Below are 24,410 nucleotides of genomic sequence, written 5' to 3'. Positions count from 1 at the left end.
ACCACCTTATAGGAGGACATGGGTAGCAATAGTAGCATTTTTACTTTCCCACCCTGGGGCTGCACTGCAGCAGCAGAGCACCCAACATCCTGGCTCAGTGGATGAGGGAGCCTGAAGAGGTCGGACCACCCCACCCAGGGGCAAAGCAGGTAGAACATGCACTTCAGTCAAATGCTGTGGCTATGACTGCCATTCAAAAGGAAAAGAACCGTCTTTGCTCCAATGGCCAGGTCCTCAAATTTGTCCTATAGTTAAGAAAGACTTTTTTCCAATAAAGCTGATGACAGGAAAAGTAAGACCACTCTAAGAAGCATTCATACTATGAATTTGAAAGGCATCGTCTGATTATAAAAGACAATCAAGGGGCCGGGAGTTTGGCCTAGTGGTAGAGTGCTTGCCTAGCATGCACAAAGACCGGGGTTCGATTCCTCGGTACCACATACATGGAAAAAAGCTGGAAGTGGTGCTGATGCTCAAGTGGTAGAGCTCTAGCCTTGAGAAAGTCCAAGAACAGTGCTCAAGCCCTGAGCCCAAGCCCAAGCCTGGCAAAAAAAAAAAAAAAAAAAAAAAAAAAAAGAGACAATCAAGTCCCAAAAGCCAGTTCTCATCCTCAGATGTGGAGGAGGGAGGAGATGCTGGCACAGTGAGCAGCCAGCCAGCTGCTGATGCTGCAGTGCTAAGGCAGCAGGCTGACTTCCCTGGGGTCTACAGTCTATGCACACATATATGCAATACTAGGCTTTGTTCTGCACCCTCTCTGTAAATCTTCCTGCTTTTTGCTAGTTTTCTTTTCAAAAAATATTTCTACATTTCAAATTTCCTATATTCCATTCAAAAATGACAGGATAAAATTATGAAAAAGAGTCAAACCTAAGCTGGAAACTGAATACATTAAACCAGGGGAAGGTAAGTATTTCAGATTTGAATAATGGAAGTCTAACTCCCATTTATTTCATGGGAACAGGAAATGTTTCGCTCTTTCTCACTTCTTCCTGCTTTAACCCTGCCACACTAAAATCCTTGCTGGAAAAACAAAGAAAACGTAAATTAAGTGAAACCTTAGGATTTCTTTTTTTTTATTTTTGCCACAATTTATTTGATTTCTTTTTTTAAAAAATTTTTATTGTAATTAATAAAAGGGTTACATGATATTTGCCAGATAGAAGGTGCATTAATTCACATACATTGATACCCTTTCACATGTCTTGGTACCCATTACCCTCCCCCCCCACCCGTCTTGGTTTAAACCTTAGGATTTCTATGAAGTGCTAACCACTGGATTAGATGCATGAAGAATAGCAAAGTCAGTAATCTGAGTCAGGAATTTTCTCCCTGCTATAAAGGAAGCAGCCTGTGTGGGTCCATACACACCGATGCACAGTGATCACTGCTGTGCCACATCACAACATAAAAGTGGTAACTCACAATAGATGTACATTTGCCAATGTTTTCAAACTGTGTGGTTACAATGCTCACAAAAACACGGAAGCCAGGAACTCTACCTTCCAACAACTCCTCAAAATCATCCACGAAGAACTCCTTCAGAGGAGGGCGTTTTGGCCTCTTCAAAGTGTTCAACAGCTGCTGGATTTTGGAGGACACTCTACTGTTTACAGGAACACCTGTCACAGGGAAAAGGACTCGAGGTCAAGACCAAGATGCTTTTTGTTGTTTCTGTACTGATGAAGAGACCACCAATATGTGACACAAATCAGGTGAAGAGCTTAGATGCTCTGTCAGACAAAATAAAGCATAGGGCATACAAGCTTGTTCTCACCAATGTTTGTTGTTTTATGGGTTATTTATGTCAACATGAACTTATTATTGGCTTAAATATATTGATTTATCTTCAGTTTTAATTTCTACTATGGTAAATGACACATCTAACACAAAATCTTTGTGGTATCTTCAGTAGTTCTGAAGAAAAACTGTTCTGTTCTGAGAGACACGATGTCAGCAAAACCAACATGTTTTCCCACTATCCTTTCTTGTTTTCCTTCTTTTGTACTTTGTGGGGCTTGAACTCAGGGTCTAGTCAATCAAGGCTAGCACTCTACCATTTTGTAGGCGCATCCTTCCCTTCCCTCCCCCTCCCCTTCTCTCCTTCCTTCCTCCCTTCCTTCTTTCCTCCTCTTTTGTTCTTGGTGGTGGTGGTTGTGGAGCTTGAACTTGAGGCCTGGATACTGTCCCTGAGCAATTTGGCTCAAGGCTACCACTGTACCACCTTGAACCACAGCATCACTTTCCAATTTTCTGGTGGTTAATTGTAGGTAAGAGTCTCATAGACTTTTCTTCCTGGGCTGGCTTTCAACCACGATCCCCAGATTTTAGCCTCCTGAGTAGCTAGGATTTCAGGCTAATACATCTAGTTCAATGTCATCCCTTTCAACATTCATTCATCCCTCCCCTATCAGGCCTTCTCTCACTCTTCTTACTTTTGCAAGACATACATTGGATTCTTGACTGAATTTTCTTCTATTTCTCTATTCATTCACCTTTTTCCCTTTGACCTTACCCAACCCCTTTCAAGTACCTGCTTCCAGGTGTTTATTTAATTGAACTCTGCCTTTGCCTTTAAATACTATATAAGTTCTCCCTTGCAGACTTCTCTTAATACATATATTGTTGCGTGGTGGCTTAGAATGTTGCTACTTTGTGATGAATTTATTATTCATTCTATTTATGTGTGTGTGTGTGTGTGTGTGTAATCGTAGAGGTTTTCCACATACAAAATACTATTATCTGCAAACAGAGATAATTCTACTTCTTTAGCAATTCTGATGCCTTTTTTCCCCTGTCAGTCCTAGTCCTTGAACTCTGTGCCTGGGCACTATCCCTCATCTCCTTTTATTCAAGGCTAGCACTCTACCACTTGAGCAACAGCCCCACTTCTGGCTATTTCTGTGATTAATTGGAGATGCAAGTCTAACAGACTTTCCTGTCTGGAATGGTTTTGAACCACGATCCCCAGATCTCAACCTTCTGAGTAACTAAGATTACAGATATGAACCACTGGTACCTGGAAATTCTGATGCCTTTTTTTTCTTTTCTTATTGTGCTGGTTAGAACTTCTATTACAAGCTGGGTGTGGTAGCTCACGCCTATAATCCTAGCTACACAAGAGGCTGATATCTGAGGATCAAGGTTCAAAGCCAGCCAGGGCACAAAAGGACCTGAGACTCTTATCTCCAATTAACCTCTAGAAAATGGGAAGTGGGGCTTGGCTCAAGGGTAGAACAGAAGCCTTGAGCTGAAGAGCTCAGGGACAGTGCCCAGGCCATGTTCAAGCCTCATGCCCCACAAAAAAGAAAGAAAGAAAGAAAGAAAGAAAGAAAGAAAGAAAGAAAGAAAGAAAGAAAGAAAGAAAGAAAGAAGAAAGAAAGAACGAACCTCCATTAGTGTGTTGAATGAAAGTGTGCAAACTCGAGCATCCTTACTTTGCTTCATCCTCTCTTTTAATCTTGATCTTTAAAAAAAAAACTAGCTTTCAGTTTATTTTTTATGATTGTCTTTCTGATTTGAATTGACTTGCACTAAAATTTATGGTTTCATTCCATCTATTTACTTTGAATTTGCTTTTTTCTTTTCCACACATGCATTCTCTCTCTCCTTTTCCCTCCCTCCCCCACACCCCCACTCATTCTCTAGTATTGGAGCTTAAACTCTGAGCTTAGCTTTTTAGCTCAAGGCTGATGCTCTACCACTTGACTCTGACCTTCATTTCTGGATTTCTGCTGGTTAACAGGAGATCAAGATTCTCTCAGATTTGTCTTCTGGGCTGACTTCAAACTGATCGTCAGACTTCAGCCTCCTAAGTAGCTAGGATTACAGGTGTGGGCCACCTTCAAGTTTAGATACTTCTTGTTTCCTAGAGGCCATATAAGGTCTAAATAGTAATGCAGCTTATACAGCATCTTCTTGTTGAAGCTATCTCTGTGTATCCAATCATTTTGCATCAATTCTAAATGTTTGAGTTTTTCTCTCCTGACTTCTTATTCTCTGCATGGTCAATTCTACATATATTTCTGATTATTCCTCCACATGATAGTTTCTATTTATCTACAGGAAGGAACTATCACTGTTCCCTGCCTTAGGTTTGCAAAGGTGAATACATTAAAGCTGCATATAATTCCCAAAGAGAAAACCTGTGCTCTGTTGTTCCAAAAACAGACATACTTACCATCTGCAGTTTCCAGGATGCTCCTGCTGTACCCCCGAGGAATACCTCTCACAGAAGCCACCTGTGGACGCTCGTAGTGTGAGTGCTCCATAAGCCCTGTGGTGACATCAGGAGGTGCAGGGTGCAGATCTGCTTTAGAAAAACACATCCAATACCAAGTGGCCATTAACTCAAAACAAGCATTGGTTGTCCAAACCCCATCCATCTACCACCTCACTAGAAGCTCTTATCAATGAGAGTATGTAACCTTGATCATTTTCTGCTTGATTAAATGCATAACTGTAACCTGTACACTTACAGATGTGACACGTGGAATGTGAACATGTGGAGGCTTGGCTCTGAGGGACCTGTATCCCTAGAGTCAGCACCAACTAGGGTGAAAAACTGTTTTTACCTACAACAGCCTAGTGAGATTTTAGTTAGAAATTTTCCTTCAAGTAAACAGAAATAAATTTGAAATAAATTGGTACTAGAATACTTATCTTACATTATGAATAGCAACCAGATTTCTATAAACTGCCCTAACCTCCAACACGTATGCTAGATCACAAAGGAAACACAATCCCTTCATGGGTTTCAAAGAACGAAGCTACAGAAGCTGAAACTAGCCTCACTACCAGGTAGAAATGCCTACAACGAGCTGGGTACAGTGGCATGTGCATGTAAGCCTGGCCACTTCGGAGGTGAGGCAGTAAGATCCTAAATCTGAGGCTACTTTGGGCAAAATAATACCCTCGTCCCAAACAAACAAATAGAAAACCAAAATATCTACAATATATAAAGTGAGCAGTTCATTTCTTAAACTAAAATGGATCAATGTCTCACTTAAAGACATACTATGGGAAGGGATGGGGGAGGATGCCAAAAGGGGTGACACTGGTCAAGATACAGGGCATTCATAAACTGCTTTGTTAAGTGGCAATTCCTCTGTACAACTACTTAACATGATAATCATAATTTTAAAGACACATTATGTATGACTTTGTTTAAGTTACAGGCTTTCTTCTAACATCTGCATGTATATTTTTGTGTTTAATTTTCACCATATAGCATATTTACCTGTGCAGAATGCTGGTTAACTGCAAGCTACTACAAGCATTATTATAATTGAGTTTATCATTAGGAAGGACACTGTGTTGGAACAACTGTTAGGAAATGCTGCACTGTCATTCTTGAACACAAACACTTAAAAGATGAAGACTGGTAACCTATGTCACACTATAATGAATGTACCATAAGTCTCATTATGCATTCTCTCACTATAAATGTTTAAATTCTGATCATTTTACTAGTAAGCTAAGTACAGTACAAAATAAAGAGGTTAGTACTTATATAGAAAGCTGAAATTAAAGCAAAACCATTTACATAGCAGAAATTGTTTTAGAAAAAAGTTATGACAGGGCCTGAGAGTTTGGCCTAGTGGTAGAGTGTTTGCCTAGCATGCATGAAAAACCCATTCCATGGGACTACATACATAGAAAAAAGCCAGAAGTGGTGCTGGGGCTCAAGTGGTAGAGCTCTAGCCTTGAGAAAACCCAAGGACAGTGCTCAGGCTCTGAGCCCAAAGCCCTGGACCGGGAAAAAAAAAAGTTATGGCAGTTTTTATAACCCTTGACAAAGCATGATATTGAAAAATAGACATTTAATTTTATGTGAAGTTTATATAAGGATATATTCATTATACAAGGAGTCCTTGTATACCAAGCATTCAATGTACCTTGATCAATTTCAATTTCCTCTCCTATAATTCCCCTTCTACCCTTCTTAGAATAATTTCAACAGGTATCACTGTTCTATTTTCATATATACAACTGAAGTATATCAATAATAATCACCCTCATTTACCCACTGAACAGAGCCTGTTTTATTTTTTGATCTTTTTTCTTTTCGCCAGTACTGTGGCTTGAACTCAGGTTTTATGTTCTGACTTCATTAGCTGTTCACAGCTGGCACTCTACCACCAGGGCCATGCCGCCAAGCCTTGCTTTCTGCCCAGGGTGGCTTTGAACCTTGATCCTCTGATCTCTGCCTCCTGAATAGCAAGGGTTATAGTCCTGAGCAGCCGGTACTCAGCTTCTTTGTTTGTTTACATTAACTGTACCAAAAGGATTCATCACAGTATTTCATGCATGCTTATATTTTTTTCTTTTTTCTTTTGCTGGTCCTGAGGCTTGAACTCTGGTCCTGGGCACTTGGTGATTTTTGTGCTCAAGGCTAGTATTTGTCTGGCTTTTTGTGGTTAACTGGAGATAAGAGTCTAACAGACTTTCCTGCTCAGGCTGGCTTCAAACCACAATCCTCAAATCTCAGCCTACTAAGTAGCTAAAAATTATAGGCATGAGCCATGGGCACCTGGTTTTACATTATATTTCAATCAGAATAACCCCCTCTATTACTCTTTTTCTCTGTTCCCATCTTTCTTAGCCCCCTCTTGTTTAACAGCTTTCAATGGGCTATCTTGTGGAATCTTCACACATATATACAATGCATTGATATTATTGAGCCACCTCAGTTTTCTTTCCTATCTCCCTATCCTCAACCAGTTGCATAGTTATGATGTACTATGAACACACACACACACACACACACACTGACGACTGTGTATGTCTTTCAGATCTAGAGTCCACAAATGTAAGAAAACAAGAACTATTTGACCCTTTGAGCTGAGCTTACCCTGCTCAGCATAATGATCTCTAAGTTCCATCTATTTTCCTGCAAATAATATGATTTCATATTTCATTATGACTGAATAATAAATTTATGGTATGTGCCAGATTTTTTCATCCATTCATCAATGTTGGGTACTTTGGCTGATCGTATCATTGGACTATTGTTTTTTTCATATATTTTTATTGTAATTAATAGAAGGGTTACATTATATTACCAGAGATCATTGGAGTATTGTAAACAAAGGTGCTTCCCTATTTGAATCCTTTTTATTCCATTCTCTTGTCTTATGGCTCTGGCTAGGAATTCTAGAACTAAAGTAAGAATAGAAAAAGTAGATACCTTTGTCTCATTCTTAACTTTAGAGGGAATTATTTAGTTTTTCCCTGCTTAGTAAGATGTTGGCAAATGTTGTATCACATATAGCTGTTACTATGGTTAGGTACATTTCTTCTGTTCCTAATTTGTTCAGAGTTCTGCTTTTGTGTATATGTGCCAGTTGTGGGACCTGAACTGGCCCTGGGAGCTATTGCTGAGCTTTTATGCCCAAGGCTAGTACTCTACCATCGAAGTCTCAGTTCTACATCTGACATTTTTGGGGGAGGAGAGGTAGTTAATTGAAGGTAAGAGTCTTAGAGACTTTTCTGCCGGGGCTGGCCTACAATTGCGATCCTCAGATCTCAGCCTTCTGAGCAGTAGGATTACAGGCATAACCACCAGCTCCTGGCTCTGAATTCAGAGCTTTTTTCCTTGCAATGATGTTGAATTCTGTCAAAGGCATTCTCTGCACTTACTGAATTGATCATGTGGTTTCTATCCTTAATTATGTTCTATATTAAATTTATTGACTTGTATATGTTGATCTATCCTTGTACCTCCAGAATTAAATCAATATATGTTGAATTTTTAAGTATAACTGAATTCAATTTGCAAGCATTTGATTGAAAATTTTTGTATCTATGTCCATCAAAGAGATTGGTCCATAATTCTCTTTTCTAGTTATATCCTTGTCTGGTTTGGGCCTCACTGAAATGAGTTTGCAATGTTCCTTCCCACTGTATTAAAGTTTTAATGAAAAAATTCAAATGTTCTGAGCTGAGGCTAACTTTTCATGTTACCCAAGATATAATGTGTAGACAGCTTGGCAGTGCTAATAAATGCAAATGTTCTATCACTCTCATTTCCTTAGGAAAGAGCTCTAGAAAGAAGAAACAAGCTAAAGGAACATTCACATGGATTTCATTCATGGATTTCATTCACATGGATGCTAACTATGTATTTCTATTAAGTTAAATGTCAAGATGAATAGGAACAGAAAACAAACAGCATGTAAGACAACTCTCTTGAGGAAAGGTAGGCCGTAATTCTCAGTTATACACAGGACCCCAAGAAAAAGATAGAAAACCACTGAAGCAGCTGTTTTCCAAAAGAGTGGGAATGTGTGGGTAGAGTGTGAGTATGGAGTTAGGAACCATCAGGCTTGTATTTGACTTACATAATAGTAGAAAAACACATGGTCACCAGAAATATGTACACAACGTATATGGATAAAAACAAAAGCCAAACAGAAGTACTGACATGACCCACACTAGATGCTGAAACAGAAGCTCCAGACCACCAGAAACACCCCATTACCTCAATCTAGCTGAAACTCCAAGATTTTACATGAGAGCAAGTCAACACAGGAGCCCAGAATGACCTGGGGAGGCCCACAGGAATTTTACTGCCAGTCTGTTACTGTGTAATGAGTGTTCACCACATTTGTTCCAGCAGAACAGGATAGAAAATGAAGAGACTTCAAGAGAAGTGTAAGTATCAGGCCTAGCTTCCACACTAAGCACACATGATATCTCCGGCAAGATACAAACATATAGCCTTTTCTCTTCCTTCTTTATCTTGGAAAAAGAAGGGTTAAGACAAGTCTTCAACAATAGAGGCTATAGTCTAAGTCACTAGGGCAAAAATTATGTGGGTTTCACATGCCATACATCTACTTCTGTTTACAATCACGATTTCAAATGATGAAAATGTCTTTGTTTCTTTTTTTCTGAGATTAGTATAATGTAAAGGGCTACAAATTTGATAATGATCTCTGTATCTTTATCACTTGCTGTGATTTGAACCTTGTTTCCAGGTTGAAAGGTAACTGGAGGAAGAAAGACAAGGTCATAGCTGCAACTCCAGCCCCTGCTTCAGGACACCACCCAGGGTAGGACAAAAGACGGCCTTGTGGCCATGTACACAAAAAGAGGAGCAGGCCCAGGATACCTGTCACAGCCACCAGCAGCTATTGGGTTCCTTCCCTTGGAGAGCAGGAAAGGATGACAGGATACCATGAGTACAACATGCTGCTGGCAGCCACACACCACAAATCCTAGGTGCCAGACCAACAGAAGCACAGAATGGTTTCTGTCCTCCAAAGGGCCTTTTCCAGATAAGAATGAGGAAGATCTGGGTGGACAAAAATCTGGCAAGCAGTACACACTGTTGCTCAATGGATTATTAAGGACTTAGTCTGGATGCAAATGACCAAATATTACTTCATTTCTGTCAACTATCATTATTAAAAACACCAAGCCAGCTGGTGTCTCAGGCAGGCAAGCCCATTTGACCCTTGACTGTGTGGCTGTAGTCATTTGGCAAAGCTCTTTGTTCCAGCTGGCAGGGGCCACATAACTTGTTACTGACCTAGATGAGCGTGGGCTGAGAGGCCTGCAAGTGCAGTGGTGGTGGCGCTGGGCACAGCAGCGGGTCTCCCTCCCGGGTGAGATGAGGTGGAGGATGCAGAGGATGAGGTGGACGAGCCCTGAATGACCCGGTCGAGCCAGGGCTCGACGCTGGGATGGCTCTGGAGCGGAGTGGAGGTGAGTCGCCCGGGTCGCCGTAAAGAGCCCTCATCTTCTGAGGCAGATGACGTGTCTGTGGTTAAAATAATGATGACAGGCATGATGTAGGGATGGGTCAGGAGAGGAATGGAGTTCTATTTGCCAGGGCCTCCAGGCCTATAGCATGGCCCTGCCCCCACACAAGCAAGTGATATCTCAGTGGTTACCCTCAGTCAGGAACAGCTACAGCTTCCCCACAGAGGTCTTCGCCACAGGACTCTACAAAATATGTGAATATAGTCTCTAGCCAAAGGAAGTCCGGACTGGGACACAGTCACACACCACAGTCACACATGACGTCCTGCAGGGCCAGATCTAGCCACCATCTTGAATCGTGTGGACTGGTCTGGGTGTGAGCCCTGTGGTGGGCCATGGGAGTTGTAGCCCTGTCCTTGTCTGTCCTCCTGTGAACATCAGGAAAATTCGCTCCAGAAAGAATTCCTTCCTTAAGACAGAGGCCAATAAAACTAGTTAAGTTTCTATCCAGTTATCATGTCTGGGTTTTAGCATATTGGCTTTAGTATATTACAAAATTCTTTATTGTTAGATAGTATCTATAGTTCTTGTCAGAGAAATAATAATTTTACAGCTATTTCTAAGATTTTTTAAAGACTTCCTTTTTAAGCAAAGAAGCATTACAAAAACCACTAAATCATCTTGCAAATTCAAAACATTTGATTTGATTTTTTTGTTTTACTGTGTAATAATAATTCCAAGTGTATCAACCCAAAAATAAGTGTCATCCTTTTTGTCACTTAGGCAGCTGGGAAAGTTCATGGATGTGAAGACCCTAGATACCAACATTTCAATCCCGCCTCACAGGGAGTTGAAAAGATACCCATCTATAATTTTCATTTCTGAACAACAACAAAATATACCTGAAACTCTCCAAATAGTCTTATATCATCTCACATAAATCCTGGTAACAATATACTAAATAAGAGGTTAAAAGCTGAGAGTGCTTGTCTAACATGCACAAAGACCCAGGTTAGATTCCTCGATACTACATACATAGAAAAAAAAGCCGGAAATGTTGCTGAGGCTCAAGTGATATAGCTTGAGCCTGAGAAAACCCAAGAACAGGGCTCAGGCCCTGAGCTCAAGCCCAGGACTGGCAACAACAACAACAACGACAACAACAACAACAAAAATGAGATGTGGGGGCCGGGAGTTTGGCCTAGTGGTAGAGTGCTTGCCTAGCATGCACAAAGACCTAAGTTCAGTTCCTCTGTTCCAAATACAAGGAAAAAAGCCAGAAGTGGTGCTGTAGCTCAAGTGGTAGAGCTCTAGCCTTGAGAAAAAGCCCAAGGACAGTGCTTAGGCCCTGAGTTTCAGCTCCAAGACAGGCAAAAATTAAAAATTAATAAATTTAAAAAAAAATCTGAGAAGATGTAAATAGCATTTTAGGGAAAAAACTAGACAAAAATTCCTAAAGAAGTATCTATTAAAAAAGGATAATACTGTGTGGCTGGGCATAGTGGCTCACACCTTTAATCCTAGCCTCTTAGGAGGCTGAGATCTGAGGATCATGGTTCAAAGCCAGCCCAGGCACAAAGTCCATGAGACTCTTATCTTCAATTAACCACCACAAAATCAGAAATTGTGCTGTGGTTTCAGGGGTAGAGTGGTAGCCTTGAGGTGAAAAGCTCAGGGACAACGCCAGGCCCAGAGTCCAAGTCCCACATCTGAAAGAAGAAGAGGAGGAGGAGGAGGGGAAGGAGAAGAAGAAGGAGAAGACGACAATGACTATGTAACTTTCAGGTAAGGGATGTGTGTATGTATAAATATTTTTATCTCTAAATTACAGACCAAATGGGTATTCAACTCAGTGAGACTAAGTAGTATACCTTTAGGCCCATGAAATACTCATAAATAACCACTTTTAACACTATTTTTTCAATACCTGGAGGGGTGTAGGTTTCCACAGATGAATGCACAAGGACAGACCGTCTTTTGGAAGGCATCGGCATCTTTCTCTCCTTATACTTGGCCAAAGCTGCTTGCACGGCTTCAGTGTGGACATCTACACAGGAAAAGCAAGAGAATGCTTTTTATCAGACAAAGGTTATGAATGTCTAGCAATGGTTGAGGCCTATATTACAATGGAGTTATATTCAACCATAAAGAACAGCCTGGGCATGATGGCTCACACCTGCAGTACAAAATACCTGAGAGGCAAAGACCTAGAGGATTGCAGTTTCAAATCATCCTGGGCAAAAGTTAGCGAAACTCTATCTCAGCCAACAAAATGGGAGTGATGGCATGCAACTGTAGTCCAATTACAAGGAAGCTATAGGTATAAACATTGCAGTCCAGGCTAGCCCAAGCCTGTACAAACAAAAATCCTAAGACCTTACCTTGAAAATGACAAAAGCAAAAAAGGGCTATGAGTGTGGCAGGGCACTACCTTGGTCAGAGCAAGCAAGAAAGACAAATATGACAAGCCAGGAGATCACACATCAGATGTGGAAATAACTATGACTATATACTAAATTTAAGCTTTTTATCTTAGGAAAAAAACTATAAATAAAACAGAACTAAAAATCAACTCAATAACATGATAGACATAATAAATCAACAGATTCAAAAATCTGGGCACACAATACACAAAGATAACACCACCATGCGCATCATAAAACAATGATCAATGGCTGTGTGTCTGCTCAAGCAAAGACAGGTCTTGAGTAACAAAATGTAGGATTTTTTTCAATATTCTAGAGGCCACAAATCCAAAATCATGGCAGATTCTTGGTGAGGAATTGCTTTTTGGCTTATAAATAGCTGTTTTCTTTCTGTATCCTCAACTAATAGGGGTAAGGAGAGGGAAGAGTCCCTTAATGTCTCTTCATGTAAGCCATAAATCTCACCAGAAGATTCTACTCTTGTGACCTTATCTGTCCCTACTCACCTCCAAAGGCCTCAGTTGCAAATACCATCCAACTCAAGGTTAAGACTTTAGCATAGAAAGTTGGAGGAACACAGTCAGTATTATAGCACAATGATAAGGAGCAGTCTTATCATTGTGATCGTGATAAGGAGTGTTAAGAGAAGTGACACATTACATAAAAGGAACACAGGTAAATAAGTTGGAGGACTCAACTACTAATTTCAATATGGAGAAGTCAGGACTGTGCCTCAAAGACAGATGACTAGATCAATGCAACAGAATAGAGTACAGAAATGGATGTGCACATACATTAACAACTGCTTCTATAACACAGAAGAGAAATTCACTGGATAAAGTGTCATGTTCTTAACAAATGATGCAGGAAAAAATGGATAGTCATATATAAAAATGAATATTGTAAGCATGGAGCTTACAGTCCTAGCTACCCAGGGGGGGCTGAGATCTGAGGATCACTGTTCAAAGCCAACTGAGGGCAGGAAAATATGTGAAACTCTAATCTTTACTCAACTACAAAAAAATCAGGAAGTGGTACTATGACTCAAGTACTAGAGTGCTAGCCTTGAGCAAAAAATTTCAGAGACAGTGCCCAACATTCAGCTAAGGTACTCTTAAATGATCACTTCCTTATTCCTTTACTAAGAAAGGGCTACCAAAAGAGCTTAAATGTGCCACGTGCTGGTGGCTCATGCCTGTAATCCTAATTATTCAGGAAGATGAGATCTGAGGATCACAGTTCAAGCCAGCTGGCATAGGACAGTCTGTGAGGCTCTTATCTCCAACTACCCACAAAAAGCCAGGACACATACTATGAAAATATTGTTAAATAGGGAGAATTGAAAATATGCAGTTTTTCAATGGACATTATGGTAATCTATGTAAAGTATTAACGAGAAATTTAAATATTTATAAAAGCACTACCAAACAGTAACAGAAATCTAATTTAAAGGAAACTTCCAAAATTATAAAAGAAGTTCTAAAACACCTCCATTAGTGATAGAACTACTCTATGACGCACCATTGTTCCTGACCGAGCAGACAATGTCGGGTAATGCGCATCCCAGTAAAGGGTCCGCTGGAGGGAGAGGACTCCTCCAGATCTCTACAAGCATTCCCTAAGTCATGCTCAGTGATACATTAACCAGCACAGACTGGGCACAGGGAACTGGTGGCTCATACCTCTAATCCTAGCTAACCAGGAGACTGAACTATGAGGACTGTAGTTCAAAGCCAGCCCAGGTAGGAAAGTCCATGAGATGCTCATTCCCAACTTACCTCCAAAAAGCCAGATGTAGAGCTGTGGCTCAAATGGTAGAATGCTATCCTGGAGCACAAAAAAAATCTCAGGACAGTGTTTAAGACCTGAGTTTATGCCCCAGGACACACACACACACAATAAACAAACTGTGTGATGGTTAAGCTTTTTTTCTTCAACAATATGATGGTGTAAATCACTGCTCAGTGAAAGTAACTTCTTCAGCAAACTTCTGGCAAAGAAAAACTAAAAGCCTAGTGGTCAACATGCAGGCATCTAGCCCGTCCACACCTGATTTCCCAGGCTGTGAGCCTACCTGACCGGAAGCGCTCGTCCCTTGAATTGGTAAGCCGAGACCTCTGTGGTTTGGGTGCAGCTGTGGACAGAGAGGAACCAGGGATTCTATTCTCTGCTTGCAGACATGGGTCTACTCCTGAAACACAAATTTTGGGGAATTCCTCCTGTAAACAATTTGTTTTTCCAACTATACAAACTTCATTTAAAAACAGCATGTATAGCTGGGCACCTGTGGTTCACACCTTTAATCCTAACTACTCAGGAAGCTGAGATCTGAGGATGATAGTTCAAAGCCAGCCTGTTCAGGAAAGTCTATGAGATTCTTATCTCCAATTAGTCAGAAGTGGTGCTGTGGGAGCCTAGGCCCTGAGTTCAAACCCATGACTGACAAAAACAAACAAACAGCATGTATTTCTTACATATGGCCACACAGCCTTTTCTGCACCCCATTGGGAATGTCCCTTGAAGTACAGAAGAATTTTTGGCAGAGGATATGAGTGCCATAAACACTGCTCAGGGCAACATTTGTGTCCACTCTACCTTCTCCCATTTTGTCACATTTTGTCTCCCTCTTGTTCACTATTCAAAGGTGACCATCACACAGACCTTGGGGAGCCCTAGACATATGAGTGAGATGTGTGAGCCAAAAGTCATACAGGCAACAGACTCTGCAAGAGCCTCTGAAAAGCTGGCTTAAGCACTATGGCTACATGTGAATCTGGAGTGGCTAGTACCTGTCCACAGTGACAGGAAACTCTGACAGTGGCTCTGAGCTACAAGCAGATGGAGAGAAAGGGAAGGAACAGTGAGGGAGTGCTGCAAGAGCAATGCCAGGGTGCACTGCATGTGAGTCCAGGACTCTCTGCAACACCAGGGCGTGCTACATGATAGCCCAGGACTCACTTCAATGCCAGGCCAGGCTGCAAGAAAGCCCAGGACTCTACCTTGGCCAACCTAGCTGACAGTCAGGGCAACTGACAGCTCTACTTGTCAAATCCGGACTCTGCTGAGATGGGCAAGGAACATGTCACTTACTGTCCACAATATCTTACCCAGCTCCTGGCTCCATTGACCCAGCACCCTCAGAAACCAGGACAATAAGTGAAGAAACAGGTACAAGTATACATATGGCATCTCTACATACAGGTTCTGTCATTCTAATCCTAATCTTCTGACATTTGCTAACAGAACAAAATCTTTAACTGGATTTAACAAAAATAAGATGTCTAACTTTTATGTTTTTAAAATGTCTCATAAAATGGTCAGTGGGGAATCCATGGAACATTCCTCAATATAATAAAGGCTGTGTATGACAAACCCACAGCTAGTATTATACTTAATGGTAAAAAGCTAAAGCCATTCCCTCTAAAATCAGGAACGAGACAAGGATGCCCACTCTCTCCACTCCTCTTTAACATAGTAGTAGAATTCCTAGCCAGTGCAATAAGGCAAGAAGCAAGCATAAAGGGGATCCAAGTAGGGAAAGAGGAAGTACAACTATCCCTCTTTGCAGATGACATGATTCTGTATTTAAAGAATCCTATAGACTCTACCCCCAAGCTCCTTGAGCTGATTCAAAACTTTGGAAGAGTATCAGGCTATAAAATTAACCCTCAAAAATCAACTGCCTTCCTCTACGCCAACAGTGAGAGGAATGAGGCAACAATCAGGAAAGCAACTCCTTTTGCAATAGCCTCAAAGAAAATAAAGTAGCTAGGAATTACCTTAACTAAGAATGTAAAGGACCTTTTTGATGAAAAGTTTAAAACCCTGAAAAAGGAAATTAAAGCAGAATTAAGGAAATGGAAAAACCTCCCATGCTCCTGGATTGGAAGAATCAACATCATGAAAATGACAATCTTGCCAAGGGCTATCTACAAATTCAATGCAATACCCATCAACATCCCAATGTCATTCTTTAAAGAAATAGAAGAGGCAATCCAAAATTTCATATGGAATGATAAAAGACCCCATATAGCAAAAACACTTCTTAGCAGAAAGAACAGCGCAGGAGGAATTTCAATACCAAACTTTAGACTCTATTACAGAGCTATAATTATCAAAACAGCTTGGTACTGGCACAAGAACAGGCCTGAAGACCAATGGAATAGAACTGAGGACCCAGATATTAAACCACAGACCTATGGCCACCTAATCTTTGACAAGGGAGCCAAAAAAATAGAATGGAAGAAAGACAGCCTCTTCAACAAGTTATGCTGGCAGAACTGGTTAAGCACCTGCAGAAAACTAAAGTTGGATCCTTCTTTGTCACCCTGCACTAGAATTAACTCCAAATGGATCAAAGACCTGGAGGTAAAAGCTGACACACTGAAAACTTTACAGGAAGGAATAGGAGATACACTAAGCCTCCTTGGCACAGGTTGAAACTTTCTTACTAAGGACCAAGAATCACAACAAATCAGAGAAAGGCTGGATAAGTGGGACTGCATTAAACTGCAGAGCTTTTGTATGGCAAAGGACATAGCTAATAAATTAATTAGGAAGCCTACAGAGTGGGAGAAGATCTTCACCAACCATACAACAGACAAAGGCCTCATATCTAAAATACATCAACAGCTCAAAAAATTAAATCACTCCAAAACTAATCTCCAAAGTAACAACCATCCCATTAAAAAATGGGCCAAAGACTTAAAGAGAGTCTTCTCTGAAGAAGAAACAAAAATGGCCTATAGACACATGAAGAAATGCTCAACATCTCTGGTCATAAAAGAAATGCAAATCAAAACAACGCTAAGATTCCACCTCACTCCAGTTAGAATGGCCAGGATCAGGAAAACTAATAACAGATGCTGGAGGGGATGTGGCCAGGAGGGATCACTACTACACTGTTGGTGGGAGTGCAAACTCGTTCAACCACTATGGAAAGCAGTATGGCAGTGCCTCAAAAGGCTAACCATAGAACTCCCCTATGACCCAGCAATTCCACTCCTTGGCATTTACCCAACCACCCAGAAACTAGGGCATACTAAATCCACTAGCACAACAATGTTCATTGCAGCATTATTCACCATAGCAAAGATATGGAACCAATCTAGATGTCCCTCAGTTGATGAGTGGATCAACAAGATGTGGTATTTGTACACAATGGAATTCTATGCTGCTGTCAGAAAAAATGACATCGCCCCATTTGTTAGGAAATGGAAAGACTTAGAGAAAAATCATATTAAGTGAAGGAAGTAAGCCAGACTCAAAGGAACTTAGGCTCAATGGTTTCCCTCATTTGTCATAATCAGTAGAAACCTTGGGCTCTACTAGCAGAGATTTGCAATAGAGCAAAACCTTGATACATAAGGCCATATAGTATGAAGCTAATTGAAAGGACCTCCAGGATATTGAAACAAAAGCCATATAATGAATGATTGTTGTCCTTAATGTACTATATTATCTCTCATCTCTTTTTCTGTCCCTTGGTTATATCATATTGTTACAGTATCTCACTTTGTTATCTGATATATTGGATATATTTGTATTTGGTTATTTGAAATTGGATAGGGAAGGGGGGAAAACAAGATGAGGGGTGGCGGTGGGGGGGAGGGTAATGGGGACCAAGACATGTGAAAGGGTATCAATGTATGTGAATTAATGCACCTTCTATCTGGCAAATATCATGTAACCCTTTTATTAATTATAATAAAAATATTTAAAAATAACTATATACAAAGCAAAAAAAAATGGTCAGTGGGTAATTACAGTCTCACTAGCTAAGAAGCTAGCTCAGCCATACCCCAAAGCAGGGCCTGGGCTCTTTCCCTGAACTTTTGTGTTCATGGTTAGCACTCTTCCACTTGAGCCACAGCACCACTTCTGGCGTTTTGATGCTTAATTGGAAATAAGAGTCCCATGTACTCTCCTGTCCAGGCTGGCTTCAAAACATGATCTTCAGATCCCAGCCTCCTAAGTAGCTAAGATTACAAGCATGACCCAACTAGCACCCAGCAAGAAGATATAGTTTTCTTTTGTTTTGACCAGTCCTAGGACTTGAACTCAGGGCCTGGGAACTGTCCTTGGGCTTTCTCAAGGCTAGCAGTCTATCACTTGAGCCACAGCACCACTTCCGTGGTGCTTTTTCTGTGCATGTGGTACTGATGAATCAAATCCAGGACTTCGTTCATGCTAGGCAAACACTCCACCATTGGGCCAAAACCCTGGTCCCAAGAAGATGTATTCTTAACTTTAACAAATACCAAAATATAACTTTCCAAAGGTTATAGGAATTCACACTCTTACAAGCAATGAATGCAAGAACCCGTTCCTCACATCTTTGCCAGCACCAGGTGTTAGGAAAGAATTTTAGAATTTTGCCAATTTCATAAGAGAAAAATGAGTCACTTTAATTTTTACTTCTATATCTATTACTGAGATTGAACATGACTTAGTGCTTATTGCCCATCTGTTTCCTCTGATTTTTTTTTTCCTAGGGGGAAAGGGGAAAGGCTAAACTGGGGTTTAAACTCAGAGCTTCTTCCTTTTTGGGCAGGTACTCTATCACTTAAGTGATGTCCCCAATCCTTTCTGCTTTAGTTTAATTTTCAGATAGGGTCTCCCTTTTGACAAGAATCAGTCTTAGACTACAGTCCTATCTATGCCTCCTGAGTAGATGAGATTACAAGTATATGCCACTATAACCAGGTTATTGGTTAAGAGGCTCACTTATTTGTTTGCTGAGCTAGTTTTGAACCACAATCCTCCTGTCTCCTTGTCTTTGAACTTAATTTTTAGTTTTCTTTTTTTTTTTGCCAGTCCTGGGGCTTGAACCCAGGGCCTGAACACTGTCCTTGGGCTTTCTCAAGGCTAGAGCTTTACCACTTGAACCACAGCACCACTTCCAGCTTTTTTTCTATGTATGTGGCACTGAGGAATCGAACCCGGGTCTTTTGTGCATGCTAGGCAAGCACTCTACCACTAAGCCAAACTCCCGGCCTCTTTCCCTTTTCCTTAACCTTTTCCCCCTAATACCAGATCCTGAACTTGGCGCGGGGAGGGGGGACTCATACTTGCCCATCTTTCTTACTCACAGCTCCACCACTTGAGCCACACTTCTAGCCTAGCTTTTTGCTTCTATTTTGGAGCTGGAGTCTCATAGACTTTTCTGGCTAGCCTGTCTTCAAAATGAGATCTTCTGGACATCAGGTTCCTAAGTAGCACTAGGCCAAAAACAAAAACTGGAGTGTAGAATGTGGATTTGATTGACCCTCTTCTTTGAATTTTGACTTATTTTATACAGCTATGAAGCCCTCGTGCCCCAGTAAAGACAGGAAACCTCCCTCTGCTCAGGACTAGCTCTTCACTATGCACACCACAGAGCTGCCATTCAGCTATCTGGGGGAGCCAATCACACCTGTCACTTCTTTTCCTTTCTAGCTTCCAGCTCCACACACTTGCCTGTGAAGACTGTTTCCACCCAAAGACTTCCTGCAAAGATAGCGCCAGGGAACACAATCCCACACAAATAGTCTCCTGAATCTTGTCATTTTTTTATAGGTAAAAACCTATTTCAAAATTAAATGCTAAAATGTATGCTCAGTGGTGACGGACAGGAAGAGCTCTTTTGCGTATAGAAGGACAGCAACAACTATTAAGTAAGTCCTGTGTTTTGTCTCCTCAAGCCACCACTTCCCTCCCTTCCCTCCAACAGAACTGCCACCATGTCAGCTACCTGTAGTTACCCTAGGACCTGTACAACTATGTTCATGCTTCACCAACCAGTTCCTGCTCACTAATGATTCTTTCCAAATTTACCCACTAATGTTACAAGTATTCTTCATCAAATGGATCATTAGTTCAAATCCCAATTTAAAAAAAATCAGCAAGGGGGCTGGGAGTTTGGCCTAGTGGTAGAGTGTTTGCATCGCATGCAGGAAGACCCAAGTTCGATTCCTCAGTACCACATACATAGAAAAAGCCAGAAGTGCTGTGGCTCAAGTGGGAGAGTGTTAACCTTGAGAAAGCCCAAGGACAGTGCTCAGGCCCTGAGCTCAAGAGCTGGACTGGCAAAAAAAAAAAAAATCAGCAAGGCACCAGTGACTCACACCTGCAATCCTAGCTTTGCCGGAGACTAAGATCTGAGGATCATGGTTCAAAGCCAGTCCAGGCAAGGAAGTCTATGAGACTCTTATCTCCAATTAACTACTCAAAAATGGGAAGAACAACTGTGGCTTCAAATGGTAGAGCACTAGCCTTGAGCAAAAGAGCTCATGGACAGTGTCCAAGCCCTGGGGCCAAGCCCTATAACCAACAACATCACCACCAAAAACAAACAAACAAAAAAACCAGAAAGTTGCGCTGTGGCTCAAGTGGTACAGCATTAGATCCATTAGACTTGAGCTGAAGAGCTCAGGGACAGCACTGAGGCCCAGAGTTCAAGCCCCACGACAGACAAAAAAAAAAAAAAGAAAAAAAGCCGGGTGCAATGCTCACATCTGTAATTCTAGCTACTCAGGAGGCTGAGATCTGAGGATCATGGTTTAAAGCCAGCCTGGGCACTAAAACTAAAGTGTGTGAGACTTTTTTCTCCAATTAACCACTACAAAACCAGAAATGGTACTGTGGCTCCAGGGATAGGGTGGTAGCCTTGAGCTGAAGAGCCCAGGGACAACACCTAGGCCTAGGAGTAGGGCAGTAGCCTGCCCCACAACCAAAAAAAAAAAAAGAAAAAAATCAGCCACTGACATTCAGACTGCACTATGTTCACAGGTTGTTTTGAAAACTGAAAGTTTTATTTACAATTCTGTGCCAGTACTGGGCTTGAACTCAGAGCTTCCTGCTCTTGGTCAGCTTTTTTACTCAAGGCTGGAATCATACCACTTGAGCCACAACTCCACCTCTGGCTTTTTGCTGGTTAATTGGGTAAGAGTCTCAAGGATTTGTTTTCCCAGGATGATTTCACCCCTTGATTTTCATGGGTAGCTAAGATTACACACATGAGCCACTGGCACTTGGTAAAAAACAGCAAGTTTCTCGCACGGCCCGGCAGGAAGGCTATGGCCGGGAGTGGGCGGCTGGCGCTGAGGATGCTTGCTAGTTCTGGATGGACACGGGGCTCGTGCCCAGCGGTGTTGAGTCGCCTGCAGGATGAGGCCGTGGTGAGGCCTGGTTTCTTGAGCAAGGTGGAGGAGGAGACTCTGAGCCGGGAGTTGGATCCCGAACTGCGCCGTGGCCGCTACGAATACGATCACTGGGACGTGGGGTGCAGCCCGATACGACTTCTCTCACGAGATTCTTCAAGATGAAGAGTCCTTTTTCGGGGAACGTCACATTCCCCGGGGGCCGACGCATCTCTGTAATCTGCCGCTCCCTCCCTGAGGGCACAGGGCCAGGGCAGCCACCCCCAGCCTGCTGAAGGCCTGGCTGGTCCCCAGATTCTCCCACATACCAGACTTTTGGATGAAAGCTGGACCAGCAACAGCCCAGCCATCTCCCACCAGCTACCTGTGGAACCTGCAGCCTGTACAGGGTAGCATCTGCCCACCTGGTGCCATGGCGGCTGGTGAGGGCACACACTGGCAACAGTCACAAGGCCAGGAAAGCAGCTTCTTTATTACATTCATTGCCAGCGCCCCTGCCTACCTCCCCTTCTAGTCTTCTCTGCACCCAGATGCCAATAAATATTAGCCAAGTGGAAAAAAACAAACAAACAAAAAAACAGCAAGTTTAATGTTAACTTTTTCTATCTATGAAATTGGTATGATTCTTCATGTACCAATTAAGGTCTTGGTTATTTTTTTTTTCATGTTTAAAAAAAACATGGGGGCCGGGAGTTTGGCCTAGTGGTAGAGTGCTTGCCTAGCATGCATGACGACCCAGGTTCGAGTCCTCGGTACCACATACATAGAAAAAAGCCAGAAGTGGTACTGAGGCTCAAGCGGTAGAGCTCTAGTCTTGAGAAAGTCCAAGGACAGTGCTCAGGCCCTGAGCTCAAGCCCAGGACTGGCAAAACAAACAAACAACAACAACAAAAAACATGCCAGCCAGGTGTCAGTGGCTCATAGCTGTAATCCTGGATACTCCAGGGACTGAGATCTGAGGACTATAGTTCAAAGCCAATCTGGAAAGGAAAGTCCACAAGACTTATTTCCAGTCATCCAACCAGGAAGCAGGAAGTGACAATTTTCTCAAAGTAGTGGAGCCCAGAGTTCAAGCTTGCAACCAAAAGAAGAAGAAAAAAATCTTGCAGGAAGCTGTGGCTTATGCTTTTGGCTATTAGGATTTCCTCTTCTGGAACACCTGTTTGAATCTCCGCCGATTTCTCTGCTGAGCATTTTCTCATTCTGTAAGGAGACTGAGTCTCAGCTGCTGCTCCTGAGCAGGGCTCATATACTGCAGTGCAGCAAGATACTCGTACATTTTAGTATAGTTCTTTTTTCAGTTATTTGTGTCTTTTCAATCTCTCTATGGTGTCTTTTGATTAAAAAAAAATAGAAGCAGCTATCAATCGTAATGTAGTCCAAAGTTTTATGTCAATCCCTCCCTGTATGCTCATTGATATGGGACCTTCAACACCCATCTCAAGATGGTGATGAATTTCTTTTAGGATGTTCTAGATGCTCTATATAGTTTCTCCTGCCACATTTAGCCTAATGACCCAATAACTCACTTTAGTATCCAATGATGTGCTTTACACATGGACAGGGAGCCACGTCAGCACCATGGTCAAGATGCTACTTCTTCCACGTGCCAATCCATACCCATGCAAGTCTGCACTTGGACTGGCTCTTCTGTTTTGGCTACCAACTCATGGAAACCACCATGTCTCAATGACAACGCTGTAACTCTGTTTATATACCCAGGAAAATTCCCACATTTTCTTCTTAGTGTATTTTGGATCCCTTAAACCATTTTTTTTTCTTTTTTGGACAGTACTGGGGCCCGGGCACTGTCCTTGGGATTTCTCAAGCCTAGAACTTGACTACTTCAGCCATAGCCCTACTTCCAGCCTTTTCTGTGTATGTGGTTCAGAGGACTTGAACCCAGGGCTTCATGCTTGCTAGCCAAGCACTGTACCACTAGGCAACACTCCTGGGCTCCAGTGAATCTCTTAAACTTTTACACTTGAATATAAATTTTAGAATTGGCTTACGATGTTCCACAAAATGAATGATGAATGTACTGAATGGATCTAATATGGAAATAAACAGAAACAAACTTTCTATGTTCTAGCCTAGTAAGTATGTTGCTAGCCTGCCTTATGACATGAAAATAAGTCCTATAACAAGCCAGAGGTATAAATTGTATAAATTATCGCCTATGCTTTTGACTTTCATTGCCTAACAGACAGTATATTTTCAGTCCTTAATAAAATAGGAACATACCAACATTGCCAAACAAAAGTCATTTTTGTTCCCTCTAAATAATTGTATAAAGGAGTTTTAATTCAGCCTATTAGTTTACAAGTACAATGTATCTTGATCAATGTTAACCGTTGCTTTATTCTACCCCATTTCTCCAAATCCTATCCATACCCATAAGTGATCCTGTTTCATTTTCTCACCGACTATAATGAGTGTATTCACCTACCTTTCCTATCTCCATTTGGTTGTTCCAATTCCACTGACCTCAGCCCTGACAAAAGCACGTTTCAGCTATCTATTCAGAGGAGTTACTCTATTAGAATCCTCCTTAATATAACACACTATATTCAATTTGTTTGTATAAATAGTATATAACACTATATATGTCTTCATATATGTTGTGATTTGGAACTCACACATAAGAGAAAACAGGCTGTTTGTCTCTCTGCACATGACTTCATGTAACATAATTTTTCCAGCCCATCCATTTCCCTGCAAATGATACACTATTATTCTATGGGATAAATGAGTAAAATTCAAACGTATATATACAAATACATACTCACTCCACATTTTTTTTTCTAGATCCACATCTATTATAGGACATCTGGGTCATTTCTAGGACTTGGCTATGGTAAATAGTGCAGCAACGAACATGGATGTGAAAATGTCCTTACTATATCCTGATGTGAAATAGTCTCATAGATTAGGTCTATTTTCTTTTTTGAGCAATCTCCAAATTGCCTTCCAAAGTGATTGAACTAGTTTACATTTTCACCAACAGTGTAAAAGGGTTTGTCTTTATCCCTGTCAGCATTTGTTATTGTTTATATTCTTGATGATAGCTAATCTTACTGGAGTGAGATGAAATCTCAATGTTATTTTGGTCTGCATTCCCTTTATGGCCAGAGAT

At 41.4% G+C, this 24,410-nt stretch overlaps 1 protein-coding gene and 1 pseudogene across 3 annotated transcripts in view; one reads left to right on the top strand and one right to left on the bottom strand.

Annotated features, from left to right (window-relative positions):
* Dip2a (DIP2 acetate--CoA ligase A) overlaps window positions 1-24,410 on the bottom strand; it is an 88,035-nt gene that overhangs the window by 49,506 nt on the left and 14,119 nt on the right. For 2 of the 3 annotated variants that reach the window (XM_090351027.1, XM_090351038.1), the window contains exons 3-7: window positions 14,209-14,325; window positions 11,636-11,755; window positions 9,536-9,766; window positions 4,181-4,309; window positions 1,503-1,622 (exon numbers count right to left, since the gene is read on the bottom strand). In XM_090351027.1, the coding sequence (XP_090207153.1) occupies window positions 1,503-1,622; window positions 4,181-4,309; window positions 9,536-9,766; window positions 11,636-11,755; window positions 14,209-14,325 (717 nt within the window). The remainder of the gene's footprint in view (window positions 1-1,502; window positions 1,623-4,180; window positions 4,310-9,535; window positions 9,767-11,635; window positions 11,756-14,208; window positions 14,326-24,410) is intronic. The other variant, XM_090351046.1, reaches the window with a different exon arrangement.
* Window positions 21,191-21,822, top strand: LOC150069799 (RNA demethylase ALKBH7, mitochondrial pseudogene; annotated as a pseudogene).

This window comes from Megascapheus bottae, chromosome 1, assembly GCF_031878675.1.
Source record: "Megascapheus bottae isolate mThoBot1 chromosome 1, mThoBot2.hap1, whole genome shotgun sequence".
NCBI classification, from domain to species: Eukaryota; Metazoa; Chordata; class Mammalia; order Rodentia; family Geomyidae; genus Megascapheus; species Megascapheus bottae.
Note: the sequence above shows the minus strand (reverse complement) of the source record. Positions and strands in the feature narration are given on the sequence as shown.